The following is a 20,062-nucleotide window of genomic DNA, read 5'->3' as shown; positions in this document are numbered from 1 at the left end:
ACTTCCCAGGGTACGAAATTTTACGATAAGTTTCGAATATTTGCACAAACAATACCATCAGTTTCATTTGGCCATTCGCTTTGCTACCTAGAACGAAGTAATTTTAAATAATCTCTCTCTCTCTCTCTCTCTCTCTCTCTCTCTCTCTCTCTCTCTCTCTCTCTCTCTCTCTCTCTCTCTCTCTCTCTCTCTCTCTCCTTATATTGTTACTAGACGTGCAGCTTCCCACAGCGAAAATGCAATAATAAAAGTTGAATATTGTCACAAATTCATAGAATCAGCTTCGTTTTTGGGCCATGCAATTATGTAGGATGAGATAAACATAGCCAATCTTAATTTTATCCATCCTCTCTCTCTCTCTCTCTCTCTCTCTCTCTCTCTCTCTCTCTCTCTCTCTCTCTCTCTCTCTCATTTTCTGCCGCCTACGCTATCTTTCTTTTTTTTTTTTTTTTCTTCTTTCTTCTCTTCTTTTTTGCAAGAGGTTCGCTTGCCGGCCCGCCTCAGCCTAGCCTTTGTCCTATCACTCACAGCTGCCCTACGCTACTCCAGGCCCGGGTTATCACCTCCACTTCACACGGGTCCCTTTTCTCTCCCAAGACACTCCACCTCCCTCCTGTTCTTCCTGATATTGTATTCTTCCTAGTCACGCACAATAAGAATACGTTTTTTTTTTTTTTTTTTACGTAAATGTGTGTAATGTTAGTTATCACTGCTGAGTTATTTTTTCTCCTTAATGTATTTTTTAGAACATTCTTTTAATCTCTTCCTTGTGTTCAATTTTCCTTTCCCGTTTTTGTATATTAAGAGTCAATTTAAGTTAAGTTTCTTTTCATTTATTCGACTACAGAGCTTCGCGTACGTCAGATTTTGGTTTATTTGAGTTAATTGGTCTTTCCGAGTTCCATTTTCTTTAAGTCCTTTCCTGTTAAAAGGTGCTTGAGTGAGCGAATAGGTTAACACAACAAGATTCACATTCCCACCCTCCAGCTCGTCATCAGAACTATTTCCACACTCATCACCGTCATTTACTTCTACACCCAGGTCGTATAAGAACTTACTCTCACCCGGGTCATCCTCAGAACTTATTTCCACATCCCAGGTCACCGTCAGAACGTACTCTCATATCCAGATCGTTATTAGAGCTTATTTCTGCGTCCCTGTCGTCATCAGGTCGTTAACAGAGCTTATTTTCTCATCCAGGTCGTTCTCGTAACTTAATTTCACTTTTTGGTCGTGTTCATAAAACCTATTTTCGCATCCAGGTCGTCACCAGAATTTACCTCCACGTCCAGGTCATCAGAATTTACCTCCACGTTCAGGTCGTCCTCTGCTGTTATTTTCTCATCCAGGTCATTAAAATTCACGCCCGCCCACAATCAGGTCGTTATTAGGACTTAAAAATTTCACTCCCATGTAATCTTATCTTATTTTTTTCAGTCAGAACATCACTTCTTATTTATTCCAACCAGATCATTGTATCTTATTTTTTTCAACCAGATCCTTATCAGTACTTACTTGTTGCTTCCACGCTCCTGAGGTATTCACTAGAACTTACATAATATTTCTAGACGGGGGGGCATCAATAGAACGTATTTCCAGATTCAGGGCATCAACAGAACGTATTTCCAGACTCAGGGCATCAACAGAACGTATTTCCAGGGGCAGGGCATCAACATAATGTATTTCCAGACTCAGGGCATCAACAAAACGTATTTCCAGACTCAGGGCATCAACAGAACGTATTTCCAGGGGCAGGGCATCAACAGAACGTATTTCCAGACTCAGGGCATCAACAGAACGTATTTCTAGACTCAGGGCATCAACAGAATGTATTTCCAGATTCAGGGCATCAACAAAACGTATTTCCAGACTCAGGGCATCAACAAAACGTATTTCCAGACTCAGCATCAACAGAACGTATTTTCAGGGGCAGGGCATCAACAGAACGTATTTCCAGGAGCAGGGCATCAACAGAACGTATTTCCAGACTCAGGGCATCCAGAGAATGTATTTTTAGACTCAGGGCATAAACAGAATGTATTCTCAGACTCAGGGCATCAACAGAATGTATTTTTAGACTCAGGGAATTAACAGAACTATTTCCAGACTCAGGGCATCAACAGAACATATTTCCAGACTCAGGGCATCAACAGAACGTATTTCCAGACTCAGGGTATCAACAGAATGTATTTTTAGACTCAGGGCATCAACAACATATTTCCAGACTCAGGGCATCAACAGAACGTATTTCCAGACTCAGGGCATCAACAAAATGTATTTTTAGACTCGGCATCAACAACGTATTTCCAGACTCAGGGCATCAACAGAACTATTTCCAGACTCAGGGCATCAACAGAACGTATTTCCAGACTCAGGGCATCAACAGAATGTATTTTTAGACTCAGGGCATCAACAACGTATTTCCAGACTCAGGGCATCAACAGAACACATTTCCAGACTCTGGGCATCAACAGAATGTATTTCCAGGGGCAGGGCATCAACAGAATGTATTTCCAGACTCAAGGCATCAACAGAACGTATTTCCAGACTCAGGGCATCAACAGAATGTATTTTCAGATTCAGGACATCAACAGCATCAACAGAACGTATTTCCAGACTCGGGGCATCAACAGAACATATTTCCAGACTCAGGGCATCAACAGAACGTATTTTCAGACTCAGGGCATCAACAGAATGCATTTCCAGACTCAGGGCATCCAGAGAATGTATTTTTAGACTCAGGGAATCAACAGAATGTATTTTCAGACACAGGGCATCAACAGAATGTATTTTTAGACTCAGGGCATCAACAATGTATTTTCAGACTCAGGGCATCAACAGAATGTATTTTTAGACTCAGGGCATGAACAGAACGTATTTCCAGACTCAGGGCATCAACAGAATGCATTTCCAGACTCAGGGTATCAACAGAATGTATTTTTAGACTCAGGGCATCAACAGAACGCATTTTCAGACTCAGGGCATCAACAGAAGGTATTTTTAGACTCAGGGCATCAACAGAACGTTTTTTCAGACTCAGGGCATCAACAGAATGTATTTTTTGACTCAGGGCATCAACAGAACGTATTTTTTGACTCAGGGCATCAACAGAACGTATTTCCAGACTCAGGGCATCAACAGACCATATTTCCAGACTCAGGGCAGCAAGAGAACGTATTTCCAGGGGCAGGGCATCAACAGAATGCATTTCCAGGAGCAGAGCATCATCAGAATTCATCACCAAAACAAGTAATTTAAGCAACACAAGTCATGTATCAAGGAATTATTGCTGCATAAGTTGTATTAAAAGCATACTTGACAAATAACAAGTCATCACTTTATTATGTTTGCATTAAAATCATACAAACTTAACTTTTTTTTTTTCTGACTTTCTATCTTTCTTAATTAAATTTTGGGGCAGAAAATATTTTTTTTTGTAATTAGCGGCTGGTTTATATGAAAAAATTATAATAATAAAAATAAATAAATAAAAATCCCCCAATGCTGCAAACTGTGGTGTGGTCCTATTGTGTGTGTGTTTGTGTGTGAGTAAATCATATGTTTGAGTATATTAAGAAACCTGTATCTGAAATGATAGCCTGAATACAAAGATGTGAAGTACAGGAGGAGGAGGAGGAGGAGGAGGAGGAGGAGGAGCGATACCAATGACAGTAATGAATGGCACACTTCACTTCAGAGACTGACAGGACAACAAATAAACATTCTGTGTCGCCTCCTTGCAAATATTCATACCTGCAGAATTAATTTAGTTTTCTGCTTGATAAGATGCCCATAAAAAAACTAAGGAACACATTAGGAAATGGCCTGAATGTGTGTGTGTGTGTGTGTGTGTGTGTGTGTGTGTGTGTGTGTGTGTGTGTGTGTGTGTGTGTGTGTGTGTGTGTGTGTGTGTGTGTGTGTGTGTGTACTCTTAAAAACCCAAATAAAACTCCCTTAATTTAATAGTAAAGATACCTGACACTGCCACATCCCTAACAGTAGCAGCAGCAGCAGCAGCAGAAATGACCACCTCCTCACAGCACAACTGGTAGGAAAAAACAATTATAAAAATAGCTAGTGGGATCTTGCCACTCCTTCACTCGTCACTATCACTATTGTCACTGTCACTTTCGTTCACGTCCACTGTCATATCACTTTGACTTTCACTGTCCTTTTCACTGCCATCCTCTTCTTCACTGTCCTCAATCTCTTCCACCTCTTCTCCCCCATCCTCCTCTTCCTCATCTTCCTCCAGGCCACGTTTGGAGGAGCGAGGATGCAACACATCATCATAGTCAGAATCGGAGTGTCCATTCACCTCCCCAAAGTCTGAAAGTTCCTCCCAGTTGTCCTCTGATTCTGAGATTCCGGCGGGAACCTCAATCTCCTCGTCCTCATCGGATTCCTCTGCAGGGGGTGAGGAGAGTGAGGGGTTACTGTGGCATATATCAAGGGCTCCTGTGTGTTATGGAAGGATAGAAGATGGAGTGGACACAAGAGAATGGCTAAGAGAGGAGGGAGTGAGTAAGGGAGTGAAGAATGCTGTTTATATTAATACTCAAGGGTATGTGTTGGCCATTATTAAGTCAAGGGTTGGCAAGGACAGAGGGAGGAGAGAGGGAGGTAGTGCAGGCAAGGACAGGGGGGGGAGGAAGGGGGGGAAGGTTGTGAAGCTGCTAAGAATTCCGGGCAATACTTAAGTTATTCTAAGCTATCTTCACACAATGATGATTAAAGAAAAGCACAACTAGATTATGCACCCACATAGCTACACATGAACCTACACTTACTAAAGTTTGATATATGAATCTTTAACATAATGAATAAAATAATTTCGACCTTCATTCTGATCTATGAATGCAGGATTTTCATTTATGGATAAAAAAAAACTGCTAAAAAAATTGTCTGGAAACAATGAAAAACATTAAATGAGAAAATTCTATATCTCATCCTAATTTGTGAAGCACTCTAAGGGAACATAACTCACTTATAAATTACTACTCTTCAAAAAATATCTGAAAACAATGAAAAGATGAGAAAAACTTTATACCTGATATAATTTTATACCCGATTTAATTTATCAATCAACTCTTAGAAAATATACCTCAATTGTAAACCACCTCTCTCTCTCTCTCTCTCTCTCTTTCTCTCTCTCTTTCTTACCTTCCCTATAGATGAGCAGTGCACTGGGCTCCACCTGCGCCTGCTGTGCCTCGTGATGCTTGGTGGCCACGTGGGTGAGGGACAGGTCCAGCCGTGCGTGAAGTTCCATTAACTGCATGAAGGTAGCCACACGGGAGGCACTGATGGAGTAGAATGGCCGCAGCAGCTCCTGACGGTCAGGTAGCGTGGAGAGGTGGCTCATGTGGTGGTACAGGACTAGCCGCACCCAGGTGACGTATGCTGCATTCCTGATGTGAGTGGGATAGTCAGAGTGTAGGTCTTCTGCTGTGGTGGTTAAGTGTCTATACTAAATATTTCCTTACTTTTTCTGTGATGGGGGGTGTCTGTAACTCTTTCTTGACTTCTGTGATAGGGGATGTCTATCTCTTTCTTCTGCTGTGATGGAGAGTGTTTATAACTCTACTTCTGTGATGGGGGTGTCTATCTCTTTCCTTACTTCTGCTGTGATGGGGGTGTCTGTAATTCTTTCTTTACTTCTGCAGTGATGGGGGGGTCTGTAATTCTTTCTTTACTTCTGCTGTGGTAACTCTTTCCTTTCATTCAGTAACTATTATTCCCTTATGCTTTTCTACAGTGACTTTCATTTCACTTTCCTATAACTATTTCCTTATGGTTTTTGACAGTAACTCTTTCTAAAGACTTTCTAGTAAACTTTCCTAGGAATTTTTTGTCAACTCTCCTTTTACTTTCCTACAGTAACTTTTTATAAATATCCCCACACATGAAGAGTATCCACAGAAAGGAACATGAAAGGAACTGACTTCATAAGGGAAAATAACAAAATGAACAAAATGAAAATAATGATGACAAATGCTGAACTCTTTCTACTGAAGGACATCCAGGGAAGGAAAACAAAAAGCATTCAAATCCTTGAGTGGAAACAAGAATGTTAAATGATGATAATGATAATAATGATTGATGAGGTATTTCTGAACATGCAACGGCAGCAGTCCGAAGCACTCTTACTTGTGTCCTTTGCCCATGAAGAGAGTCTGCAGATGCTTCAGGAGGGGCACCACAGCAGGTGCTGGCAGTCTTCGCACTGTGTTGGTAACCATGGTCTCGTTCCCACAGCTAAGAATGCTTTGCAGGATCCTTCCATCCTTGCTGTGTAGACCCTGTGTGATGAGCAAGACAAGTGTTAGGCTGAAGTGAGTGTTTTTCTCATCAAAACATATCACAAACCTCTTCAAATTGTATGCTTAGTCTGTTACTTAGTACAGAGAGTGCTGGGTGAGTTATTCAGATCATCAGGAGTTATAGGAGTAAAGATGGCATAACATTTGGTCACACAGTAAGAGAAAACCAGGATCCAGTTAAAAAGAACCTGGAGAAAACCAGTTGAGGGAAGAAGACCAAGGGGAAGACAGGGTGAGATGGAGGGATGGAATGGTGATAGAACTGCAAAGGATGGGAGTCACAGAGGAAGATCCAAGGAGCAGAAACAACTGGAGAATACTTTTACATAGTGCCAACTCCTGACTCTAGAGAAAAGGTGGAAGGGGAAGTACAAGCTTCAAATCTCAAGTCACTCCCCTCCTCCAAGACCACCACTGTGACAGATTCACTGTTACACCTCCTGTCAGTGGCTCACCTGCAGTAGTAAGTGTATTTGGTTGTCAGTTTTGGGGACCTGAGTGGCGGCGCTGTCTGTAGGCTTATCCAGGACCAGCGCGTTGAGCCGCTCATCCATGGGGAGTGCCAGGGTGCCGTCCTCATCTCCCTGTTTCCTTTTTCTGTCCCACCTTGACTCATCTGCTTGGGCGATCTAGAGGATAGGAAAATAAATAAATAAATAAATAAATAAATAAATAAATAAATAAATAAATAAATAAATAAATAAAATAAAGATAAGTAAATAAAAATAAAATAAATAAATAAAAAAATAATAAAATAAATATAAAAATAAATAGATAAACAACAAAATAGATAAATAAAAATAAATAATAAATAAAAAGTCAAACGTAAACAAAAATATCAATTTATATATACACAAGGCCAAGAATCTCTATAAAAGATCATGTATTAAGAAAACCATGAACCTGGGAGGATGAGTCATTTCTCTACCAAACTGTGGGAATGAACTGTGTAAATAAACCTGTTGCTTTGAGGTTAAGATGTACAGAGACACATAAATCACCCATGACAGCAAGCTCTTTCATGCAGGTGGCAGCGAGAGAGAGAGAGTCATTACCGTCAGGTGTCCCGGGCCAATAACAGTAGTGTCCCGGGTCATCTTGGGGGTTATGGTCTCTGCCAGGGCGGACTTCTTGGGCGCTACGGACTCAGGGGCTGCACGAAGGAGTTGCTTGTTGCCGGTGATCTCCTTTGCACTCTGTTAAGGGAGACACATTTGTAGTAATGCCACCACCACCACCACCACCACCACCACCACCACCATCACTACTATAACTATTTCTGATTTTCTTTTCACACAGAGGCATAGACAGCTTAAGATACTATGGGAAACAAAGGGCATATGCTGAAAAACCTACAAAACATGGAGATATTAAAGAAACAAGAAGTAAAACAGTCAAGTTAAGAATGCTCATAATAATAGACTGAACATAAAATGGGCAGAAGTGTCAGGATGATGGAAACCTGATTACAACTGCTCACTACATTCACACTAACAATACAATGATGACAGGGAAGAATTCTTATGCACTGTGAGGTGAGACAATGACAAAAAAACAAAAACAAATCTGAGAAGTTTGCCTGTACTCACTATCCGTTCAAACTTGAGCATGGTGGAGTTCCCGTAGGCGATGATGAGGCTGTGGTCAATGTCCTTGCAGAAGTGAGCGGTGATAATGGGCAGCATCACCTTCTCCTCCTTGCCCTCCTGCAGGATTTGCAACCGTCCCATCCTCTTGACCACTGTGTTGTTGGTGTGGCTGAGGAGGAGGTGGCAGTCAGCAGAGGGAACTTACTGTTATTCTATACTAAGGTTTTATATCATGTGTCTCTCCTCTTCCTTACCAACTTTGTTACTACTGGAGGTAATAGTCAGCTAGTAGTGTCACTACTATACACTACAGTTTTACATCCAAATGACTTTTCTCTTCCTAATCATCTGTGCTATTACTGTCACGCCTGCCTCAGAGCAACACAGAAACAACAGAAATTGATCTGAAAGTGGTATCTCTTTACCACGAAAGGCCCTTGCTGGGAATGAAACTACTGACTGGAGAGCAAAAAACACCACCTTAGATGTCAGGGTTATAACAACTGTCAGGTCCTGAGATGATATTTTAGGGCCTTCACATCTGTGGGCACTACACTACCTACAATTAACAAGGTGAGGGAAGTCAGTAGGACACATCATGAGCCAACCATACAACAAATAGACAGGTAAGCAATTTTTCTTGCTCAAAGACTTCTAATAGTTTTGTAACAGCTAGTCTGGTGAATTATTTGTACCTGTAAACTTTTGCCCCTTTGTCAGAGCCTGGCAAAATAAAATGGTAAAAAATTGAAGTCTGACTTATAAGTTTGTCTTGCTCATAGATTTCTAATAGTTTTCTAACAGCTGGTCTGGTGATACTAAAGTTATTTGTACCTGTTTGTCTAAGAGCCTGGCAAAACACAAGGTAAAAAAAAATAAAAATAAAATAAAATAAAACACAAACAAGTCTTCTGATATCACTGAGTGGGCCATTGAATGTCCCTCAATCCCATTAATGTTGGTGGAGGGGTGACCTGCTTACCCATTGAGGTGCTGGTTGAACAGGACCAGGGAGCCTCGTTGGGTGGTCACTGCCAGAGTCACGGTGTTGTTCTGCAGCTCCACCGCCTCCACCCCTGCCACCTGGTCCCTCACCATGAAGCTTGCCACAGGGTCCCCACCTTCACTATTCAAATCCCTGCAAAACAAAATGAATGGTTGTAAAATTGGAGATCATTTCTGACCACACTAAAATTTTAAGAGTATGGATGCCACTGTGAAAGGCCCCACATGAGACATAATACTAAAGCTGACAGCATGTATTATGATCAAACTGAGCATTTCCTGGGAATTTTCAGTTTGGACATGGAGGCCAAAGTATTATGTTCATGCTATATACACTGTCTTGAATTCTGCCACCTAAGAACACATGAACATTTTAACACAGTGACTAGGAAAGGGCCAATAACTTCCTTACTTTCATTCCATGTCCATTTTTAAGACCTAGTGCAAAAATTTACAGAATGTATTATTACTGACCAGGTTTATGGTCAAGCACAAGTGACAAGAAGGAAACACAGGCAACACAGAGAGACAGGAACAAACTTACCAAGCGTAGACAAATCTGTCATCGGTGGAGGACGAAAGGAAGTACCGGACGGGGTCACTCTCTGTGGGCAGTGGGAGCAGCTGTGCCACCTGGGAAGTGTGGCCGGTGAAATTCTTCTTTACTTTCACTCGTCCTGCCTTCATCATAGACAGGAATTCAATCCTGCTCTTGGCTACACAAAAGTTCCTTGGACCCAGTGCACAGAGGGAGGTTCCGCCACTCACTTCCACACACCTGCACGTAAAAATTAAAACAACTATTAGTACATGTCATCAATGAACTAAAGCATATGGCACTTCTGCAATTAATAAAGCAAACTTGAACAATTTGGATGCCACTGGGGTACAACTGCCTCTGGAGAATTATCAGTAGACATTCAGAAACTAAAGCATATGACTATTTTACAGATAAATTCAACCTGACCAGTTTGGATGATGGAGGGTGACTGGTCCCTAAACAATTGCTGGTAATACTAAGTCTCTGGTATTGGCTGGATTTGCTGTAATGAAATGGAATAAAGGTACTGGGAACCCTCTCCTCTGTATTTACATTCCTACAGTGAAACTACAATGAAACAAGGCATGATGTCTGATCTTGCCTTTATTCCTTGAGGGAGATCTCAGCCTGGTAAAAAAAAAAAAAGATTAAATCCTACTAAGAAATTCATGGATGACCAGAGAGACAGATAATCAGAGAGAGAATGATGAGTAATCAGGATCTGTGTCCAGCAGGCAGACTCACCATAGCTTTTCCCCTGTGACCACATTCCACTTGACCACGGTGTTGTCTGCTGAGAGGGTGAAGAGCTCTGTGGAGCTGAACCATGCCAGGTCCACCACTGCCTGTGGCTGTGAATGGTCCAGGGTGGCCAGCAGCTCCCTTTTCTCTGGGCTGTACACCAACACTGTGCCCTGGAGGGTGGCCACGGCCAGGACGCTGCTCCTTCCATCTCCCTTTGCTTTCTTATTCATCTTCTTTGGACTGACCTGGTGGAAGGAGCACAATGGAAATCTGAACAGGAGAGTGAAGTCTGATGTACTGCAAAATAATAATTTTTCTTAACATTTTGAAAGTAGTTTGGCAGCTGTGATTGTGCAACTGAGGATGAATTCAGACAACACTGTTGGTACACCTTAGTCTCACCTGGGGGGAATACTGGATACACGATGGCTTGGCCATGAGGTGACTGGCCGGCTGGTACTCATGGTCCAGGACACCTGTGGCAGTGTCCCACACCCTCACCATCCCATCTGGTCCAACTTGACTTAACTTCTCCCCTGAAGGGGAGAAGTTGTAGTACTTCCCATGCATTTCTTTACCCTGAGGCAAGGAAAAAGAAAAATCAGTTGATAACAAAAAACACATAAACTTCAGGAGTACAAGTTAACATAGTGTGTACTTACACATCATTCAAACATGAAACAAGCTAGATACGTTCTTGCCTAACCAAATTTTCCATCACACTTTGACAAAGCTCTTCACACAATGACATTATGGAATACAATGAAGTATTTCATGTAATTATAAGCTCTTCAGTGCCACTGTCATATATATATTGGTATGCAAGGCAACAGCAGCAACTCCAAAAATTAATTTTAACATCTAATAAATGAATTTCACTATAAAAAAGTACTGAACATGCCACCCTGCTTGGTGGTGCCATGTGGACTCCTGCAAGTTCTCTGGTTGCAATGTTTCTGGCAGGTCAGGAATGCCAAATTCTGAAGGCCTAAACCAATCTGATCGTTTTTGTTGATTTGACTTCCATCACATTTTGAATTGCAAGAACATCACTTTAACACTTGGACAACAATATTTAGATACAATCAAGGGGAAGAGTCACAACACCTTGTCATCATGTGCTAAAGAGTACACTTGCTGACTTAGTTCTTAAAAATAAATTTTATTGGCTAATTTTTCATTTACCATCATTAAAACAGGTGGTTTTAGCAAAATCACTCCATATGTCTGGTGGAGGTGCAAAGTCTGAGACAGTGAGGGTGCAGCTAACTGAAACAACACAGTGTGGCACAACAGACAGCTCCCTGACTGCTGTGTGAGGATTAGACTGAACTCTGGATAAATTTATATTAAGTGCATCCACATTTTCAGTGCACACACATTTTCAGACAAAACCACATATTTCTGGTAGACTTTGATGTACTTTGAATGAATCTAGTAACTGCTTTTGCTGCAAATCAAATTTTTTTTCCTTATATACTCCCACACACCACACACACATATAAACAGGCAGAAATTAATAATGATAATAAAAAAAATAATACAAAATAATAAATAAATAAATGAATAAATAAATAAAAATAAATAAATAATAATAATTTACTAAACCTAACCTACCTTAACAGTATATTTCATAAAAATTAATACATCAGGAACGAATAATTTGTGGCAGTAAAGACACACACCACTGTGCTATGTGTGACCCAAGTACTTCACTGAGGATGATGTATTTTTTTCTTTTCTTTTCTTTTTGCTGTGAGGTGGGCACACTTGTGTAATAGTACCTAACTCTACATCAGTTAACTTCTTCAATTGGTTAATCTGGATATCGCATCCGTGTTACCTACAAGCACGAATTTCACGTCATGGAGAAGGGTTCAGTGACCTTGCTGTAAATGTAAAAATATTTGTGGGTATGTGTCTAGTATGGCTGTAATAGCACTCATGAGTGTGGAGAAAATTTTATATTTTCTAAGTCAAGAGAGCTCTGCACCAATCAAGAGTAAACACTGAAATGATTTTCTTTTGTTTATAACTGGGATTTGTGGGTAGCGGCATATTATGATTTCATGGTATCTATACAGCTGATCCCTCCAATCACGAGCTGCCACTCGTGAGGCCATTCCTGAGGCCGCCAATTATGACTTTCATTGTTAAATTCAGTTACACTTTTCAGTTTTTAGAAACGTGTCATGTGTTCTGATAGAGGCTCACCGTCATTTGTTATCATGGCTATCCAGTGGATAGCAGTGAACAGTGCCAGTGTTCAGCAGGAAAAGATATTTAGCAACAGCAATGGTTAAGATGTGATATACAGACATAAGGAAGAGGTTCCATGTGTTTATTAAGGAAGCCGCCAAACTGTACCCACCTCCATCGCCCTGAGAATCTCCACACTACACCGGTAAGGCAAAACAGTATAATTTTTGAAGTCTCTTTTTAGGTTAGGTTATGCTAGGTCATGTTAGATTAGGTTAGGTTATGCTAGGTCAGGTTAGATTAGATTAACGTCCTATTGGGGGGCGTCCAGAGGGGGTGCAGCCCCACCAGCTAGGTTATATTAATGTCCAAGCAGGAGGGGTCTAGGGGCTAGGATAGGTTAGGGAAATTTGAAATATTTAGGTAAATTTCCTTAGATTTTTGAACGCCCTTATTTCATTTATTTTTCACTCCCCCCCCAAAAAAAAAAAAAATCCCTGATTCCTCACAGGCCCCCAAGCTTGTTTGAGGGGTTGGGGAGGTTGGGGTGTTATGGGGGAGACAGACTTCTCATAAAGAAATACTCTTCAATCAGACAGTTACATAAACCGCTAAGTGTTACAATCACCTGGAACACTACGGTGAAATACAATAGTGTAACACACTGCTGGACTGACAATGCTCAACTATGCAACACGGATACGCAACATTTGGTATCACTTTGTTATATTTAGGTACATCAGAGAACCCAAACAATGAATAAAACCACCACAGAATATCAGAAATATCAGAACGCCCCTCACACCGTCTGCTTCCCTGTGACGAACGAGGTAGGTGTGGAAAGCTTGCAGGCACATCACAGGTATGCAACACACCTGTATCCACACACCTGTCAAGGCCCTAGACCCACCAAACATCTGAAACACAACCCTAACACACCACTACACCCTCAGCAACACCACAGGGGCACTAGAAACTCTTGCAACCAAACACTGGGATACCACGAGAGAGGACAAGCTGAGACAAGTCACGTTTCAATAACTTTTAGGTATTTCAGGAAGCAGGACAGGGTATTCAACACACGCGCACCTTGTTCTTTTACATACACCACTTGTTTCCTAGCGTGCAGTGCCCCGTAGAGGGTGTACAGAGGCTCAGGTCCTCGGCAATGCTTGATGCGGCGTACCCATGTGGTGCTCGTCCTGTGCCGTTGTGGAAGCAGATTCGACTTTGCCAACGGGGCTTCCCTTTTCATTAATTAATTTTGAAACTAACGTGTGGATCTGCCCCACTACTAACCTGTTATGGGATTGATTACTACTGTATATGAAATTATAATAAAGGAAAATTGTGGGTTTCGCTGTTATACCCTTGTTATGGGATTAGTAGTTTAGAATACTTGAAGAAATGAAGCTGAATATGTTTTAAGTTATAAAACTATATATTCCTTCTTCATATCATTTTCATCATTAATATTTTCACTAATATACGATTCTGATTCCCCATAAACACCTATATATTTATTTAGCAGCATTTTTTTGTGCTAGTCTCTAATACAAACAATATTAACCTTATGCTCTCTTGATCTCTTTTTTTTTTTTTTTTTTTTGACCATGTAAATATTTATCTTTATCTTTACACCGATCTGAATGTTAAATAATTAAGACTATATAACAATGAAAGGGTTTATCTTTCACTGTTTAACCTACCAATAACCCTTTCTGTCCATAATATGATGAAAGGTGCTGTAATGTTCCCAAGATAAAGATACTTGCAACAGTACCTCCCTGGTCTTTATTACTACCATTCTACGTGCCAGTCTCTCTTTCTGAACATCAATTTCTTGTCATTTCCTTTTCTTACACGCTATATAACTGTCATTATGTGTGTGTACTACGGTAACACTCCATATGGCTACTGCTGTTATCTCACCCTAGTAGTTACATAATTACATAGAAAAAACAAGTACAATGTGTCTAGTTTTCATCTATAATAGTAATAGTGATTATTGACATGTAAATATTCAGATATTATTCACGTTTATAAAATGGCAAATGGTAAATGACAACTATTTGAGCTGGTTTCATTATTCATATAAGAGTTACTTTTAGGTATCGGTCTCCCCTAACGTCCTTCCTTAAGTTTACATGCATGATATACTGCATTTGTAAGCTGAACATGACCTACATTTCATTCTATTTCAATATTATAGGGAAATATTTACATGCTCACCATGTGGCAACACCATTAAGCTCTGATCCTATTGAGATATGCCTAGAGAAAACAAAATAGCATCGCCTGATTTTTTATAGAGTATTCCAGTAGCCTAAAGTGAATAAGGAACTAAATAATGTTACCCTTTATTATCAGAAACTGGGGCACTGATGATGCTGATGAATACGATGATGACAGAGAAGGCGATGAAAGAAGTGAAGGAATAATACTAAGAGGGATTCAGACACTAGCAGTAGGAGAGGTGAATTAGGGAGAGTAAAAGTGTCAAGGGGAAAGAAATCAATGAGTTCTCAGAGATACGAAGCGACTACGTGTGTGTGTGTGTGTGTGTGTGTGTGTGTGTGTGTGTGTGTGTCCTTAATACCCTGTCGTCAAGTGGGATTTGTATCAGTGATGGGATTTGCAATGAGATCAGTGGAATAGCTGTATCTTTCAAAAAACATATAGCAAAGCACCTATCACCCTCAATACCAACTCTATACATTAATTTTTATCAGATTCACATAAGTTTAGGAAATCTGATGGAGTAATTTGTTTATCAAGGACAGATTTTGCAACCTTCAATAATAATATTTTACTTATATTTCACTACTACTACTACTACTACTACTACTACTACTACTACTACTACTACTACTACTACTACTACTGTTGCTGCTACTTCTGTTACTACCACCACCACCAACAACAACAACAGCAACAACAACTACTACCACTACTACTACTACTATTACTACTACTACTGCTACTACTATCATCACCACCATTTCTACTTAAACTGATCCCCGAGTCAATTCTACTCCTTCACTGCCTACTTCTACATAGAAATGCATTTATTTTCTTTCCACTAAACCGAACACACACACACACACACACACACACACACACACACACACACACACACACGAGCCTCTTAATGTGTAGCCCCTGTTCACCTAGCAGCAAGTGGGTACGAGATGTAATCCGAGAGGTTGTGACCTCGCTGTCCCGGTGTGTGGTGTGTCAGTGGTCTCAGTTCTACCCAAAGATCGGTTACTGTGAGCTCTGAGCTCTTTCAGTAGGGGAACGACTGGCTGGGTGACCAGCAGATGACCGTAAGTGAATCATACACACACACACTAAACACATGAAACGAAGTTAAAAAAAAAAAAAAAAAAAAAAAAAAAAAAAAAAAAAAAAACTGAACCAAACGAAAATAAATAAAAAAAATGGTAAAAACTAAATATAGGATACAAGAATAAACAGAAAAAGTAAATAAATAGAACCAATGAAGGAATCGTATTATCCACACAGAACCACTAAGCTGGCATGGATACAGCCCGGAATGCATGTTTTAGTGCTAATCCAGTAAATTTTGACTTCTGGTACGTCCGTCTGCCGCTGAGATGAATGGATCTCGTGGCGCGTAGTAATCAAACTTCGGAGCTTCGTACTCTTAGATCAGTATCCTCAAACGTTCTGGATTCCCGCCTCGACCGCGTTTAACAGGTTCTAATGTACTGGAAGTTATCTGGGTTTTCGTGAGCGTTTTCAAGCTTCTGCATAAGTTATTAGGAGTTTTCATCGGCATTTATTGGGTTATTGGGGCTTCCAAGAGTGTTTTGGTGATTGTGCATGTTTTTTTCTTTTTTTTTAAGTGTTTTCATTGGGTCTAGTGATAGTTTAACAAATATATTCTATATAAGTTATCGGAGTTTCAAGTGTTTTCATGTTTCTGTGTAAGTTTCTCTCTTTCAAATAACATATCCCTATAATCAGATAATAATAAAAAAAAAAAAATTAACATTTTTTTATTAAGGTAAAAAAAGTAAAAAAAAATGCAATTAAGAATAATCCTCTAAGATTACAGAATAATGAATCATGAAAAATAGAAGAAAATATTGATATAAAAAGTATGTATCAATTGATAAAATGAGTCTTTTTAGCGTCTTAATTTGTTTTAAAAGCGAAATACGAGTATTGTCTACGCACCACTCGTAAGAACCCAAAGGAATATCTTATATACATACATACATACACTGGTTATTCTTTAAGTTATCAGGAGTGTTTCTCTATTAATAATATATAAATATCGTTAATCTGTCACTAGAACTATAAAAAAACACCCTTAAAAACCCGTGTAGCTTCAACAAGAGCCCTTCTCTGCTCCCTCAAAACGACCATTTGCAAAGGCCACATAGATGATTAGATAAGTTCTCAAGAGTGTTCCTTCTGTTCATAATGAATAACTCTTGTTAATCTGTCACAAGAACTATAAAAAAAAAAAAAAAAACATCCTTAAAAACCCGTGTCACCATCATTCACCATGACTATTTTCAAACCCCACAGAGATGATCCGCCAGGTTATCAAGTCTTCCTCCTGTCAATAATATAGAAATCTTGTTGATCTGTCACTAGAACTATAAAAACACCCTTAAAATCCCGTGTATCTTCAACTGGAGCGTTTTGAAAGTAGTGAAGGGGCGGGGCAGCTGTGTAAATGGTCCTGATCCATACGGAGGCCATGGAGACGTGACGAGAGCTTGCGAGACGCTGCCAGGGAGAAATTACTGAGGTGTGTGATGAGGAAGGGAGAAGGGAGAAGTGTCCTTTGGATGGTGATGATGATGATGATGATGATGTTATTGGTGTGTCTTCTACTACTACTACTACCACTACTACTACGACTATTACTACAACAACAACAACAACAACAAACACGGATATCTTGTCACGCCTAAAATCACGGGATACAAACACGGCTAAAAATCAAACGAGGAAGTAAATGGATACCAGGAAATCAAATCTGCGTAAATAAATAGTGTGAAATGCAGGAGAGAGAGAGAGAGAGAGAGAGAGAGAGAGAGAGAGAGAGAGAGAGAGAGAGAGAGAGAGAGAGAGAGAGAGAGAGAGAGAGAGAGAGAGAGAGAGAGAGAGAGAATGTGGGATGCGCTTTCTTTGGAACATGTCATAAATATTTGGGTTATCCCTTCAAAAGAAAGTCCGACATGGCGAGGTCTGCAAGGAAAGGTTCTAGAAATTCTCTCTCTCTCTCTCTCTCTCTCTCTCTCTCTCTCTCTCTCTCTCTCTCTCTCTTCCTGGTTGTCAGTTCTACACTTTCTGTTTCAGTTAGCGGTGTTTTTTCTTCGTTTTCTTCCTCACAAGCACATTACGTTCTCTATTTTAAACAACTCTGCTCGTTTCACTTCGTCTAAAAGAATTTTTTGGTATGTATTTTTGCTACAGCCTTTTATTTTGTTTTTCATAGTTTTCGTATGTCGTGTGACTGTCTATCTGCCTGTCTGTATGATGCAATGCAGTTCATCTACCTGTCAATCTACCACGATCCCTATGAATCTGTCTACTCTTGTATACTAGTAGGATTAATGCATCTATTTGTCCATATATCTATTGTACGAGGTAAAATATTGATGTCTATTCGTTTATTTGTCCGTCAATCCGTCAATCTCTTACTGCAAATCTATTTACTTGCTTACTTATCTATTTGTCCATTTTATCTGTCGATCTGTGCCTATCTATCTATCTATCTATCTATCTGTACAGCGCACAGGGAACATCCACATCCATCTACTGCAGACTGAACACCAATAACCAATAGAGTTTAGGATTCTGGGCTGAATCCAATAAATTGTCCCAAAATTTGATCTCAGAAACTATTTTTCCTTCCATCGCAGCTACTTCGAAATCGTTTAAAAATGAATAAGTCCCATAACCACGAGAGAGAGAGAGAGAGAGAGAGAGAGAGAGAGAGAGAGAGAGAGAGAGAGAGAGAGAGAGAGAGAGAGAGAGAGAGAGAGAGAGGTGCTTTTCATGAATTGCAGAGGGCGTTGCAGGGCAGTAATGACGCTTCAGATGTGGGGAGCGTCGCGAAGAGTAGGCACGCCCCAGGCACGGCAGAAGAATGACGTCTTCCTGAGGTACGAAAGGAGGCGCACGAAGCGAGGGTGGGGTGCAGGGGAAGGCGCGCCGACGAGGACCAGGCAGGACTGAAGGCGGTCGGGAGGCAAACCAGGGTTGGATTTTTTTTTAAACCCGTTTTTTTTTTTTTGAGGGGTGTTTTATTGTTTTTTTTAGAGGTTTATTTATGTTTTTTTGTTTATTTTTCGTATCTATATGTAAATTAGTTTAAATAAGTAATGAAAAACAGCAAAGGGTTTGAAGTGTTACCTGCAGGTCATGTTGATACAGGTTGCTCTGGTTGGACAAAGCCTGTGTTAACTTGTACTGTACAGGAAATGAACGGGTCAGGCTTAACTACTTTTACATTTTTTCTATGTACGAGTATATGTACAGACGGCTCCCTACTTGATGAGCAGCCTTCCTACCTTTAGTTTTGGCTAAAGCGACATGTCAACTCTTTAATTTTAATAGGTAAACATTAGCCAACAGTCGTGACGTGTCAATTAAGCCACACTTCCTTTCTCAACCCCACACCATGTCCGCCTCCCCATCCCCACTTCCTCCTTGTTTCTACATTTCTCATACCTTCTCCCTATCTCCATCTAAAACCGTCCTCTCCCCCCTCCTCTCTCTCTCTCTCTCTCTCTCTCTCTCTCTCTCTCTCTCTCTCTGTATGTATGTATGTATGAAGGAGGTATGAGAAGCATGGGGGATGGGAAGAGGGACGGGAACAGGGATGTGGAGGGGGAGAGGAAGAAGGCAGGCCCAAGATTCACGTCAAAGGCAGCTCTAGCCAATGACAGCTGCCACGAGAGAGAGAGAGAGAGAGGTGTCGCTTTTGTCAGAAATATAGTTAGGAAAGCTGTTTCACCAAGTAAGGAGTTGTCTGTACATATATAGACCTTATTTACCAATATGATATAAAACTAAATTTTTATGTGTAAAATATAAAAAAAAAAAAAAACCCAAAAAAACTCACTTAGGCTTTTTTTTTTTTATGCCAACCCTGAGGCGAACAGGAGGCACGCCGCTGGAGGAGAGTGAGGCCACAAAAGCCACGGAATGAGAAGACATTGAGAGCAGGCGTGACGGAAAGCGGAGGTGAGCATGAGTGACGCGAGGCGGCGTGAACAGGAACCAAGCCGAAGGAAGAGCCGTAGGAGGAAGCAAAGGCTCGGATGATTGCTTTTTCAGGAGACGTGTAGATCAGGAACACCAGCTGCCACTACTGATGTACAGTACATATGTACCACACCTGATGACACCACTGACTGTACCGTGTCGCCGCTGGTGCTGCTTATGCACCGTGCGTGGTACGTCCTCCTCCCATCCTGCCTCCTACAGGATGGGGATATGGGATGAAGGAGTCACATCTTGGGGCTTGGCCGTTTATTTGACGTAGAGAGAACAGATAATGGAAACAGGGTGCGGTCGCCTCCGAGTGTAGTATGTACTGATGTTCCCCAGCCGAATCTGCATGGGACTCTTCATTTATTCACCCCCGGGCCCACAGGCGTCCACCAATC

General features: G+C 40.7%; 1 protein-coding gene across 1 annotated transcript in view; it reads right to left on the bottom strand.

The window, feature by feature from the left end:
• Nucleotides 1-3,323: 3,323 nt before the first annotated feature.
• The window catches only part of LOC135114765 (WD repeat-containing protein 43-like), a 28,697-nt gene continuing 11,958 nt past the window's right edge, over nt 3,324-20,062 (bottom strand). Inside the window, exons 2-11 of the mRNA XM_064030815.1 lie at nt 10,605-10,781; nt 10,203-10,447; nt 9,462-9,695; nt 8,895-9,050; nt 7,913-8,081; nt 7,379-7,519; nt 6,779-6,952; nt 6,151-6,302; nt 5,164-5,411; nt 3,324-4,407 (exon numbers count right to left, since the gene is read on the bottom strand). Coding sequence (XP_063886885.1) covers nt 4,097-4,407; nt 5,164-5,411; nt 6,151-6,302; nt 6,779-6,952; nt 7,379-7,519; nt 7,913-8,081; nt 8,895-9,050; nt 9,462-9,695; nt 10,203-10,447; nt 10,605-10,772 — 1,998 coding nt within the window. The 5' untranslated portion in view covers nt 10,773-10,781 and the 3' untranslated portion in view covers nt 3,324-4,096. The remainder of the gene's footprint in view (nt 4,408-5,163; nt 5,412-6,150; nt 6,303-6,778; nt 6,953-7,378; nt 7,520-7,912; nt 8,082-8,894; nt 9,051-9,461; nt 9,696-10,202; nt 10,448-10,604; nt 10,782-20,062) is intronic.

Source organism: Scylla paramamosain, chromosome 28 (assembly GCF_035594125.1).
Source record: "Scylla paramamosain isolate STU-SP2022 chromosome 28, ASM3559412v1, whole genome shotgun sequence".
Lineage (NCBI taxonomy): Eukaryota > Metazoa > Arthropoda > Malacostraca > Decapoda > Portunidae > Scylla > Scylla paramamosain.
Note: the sequence above shows the minus strand (reverse complement) of the source record. Positions and strands in the feature narration are given on the sequence as shown.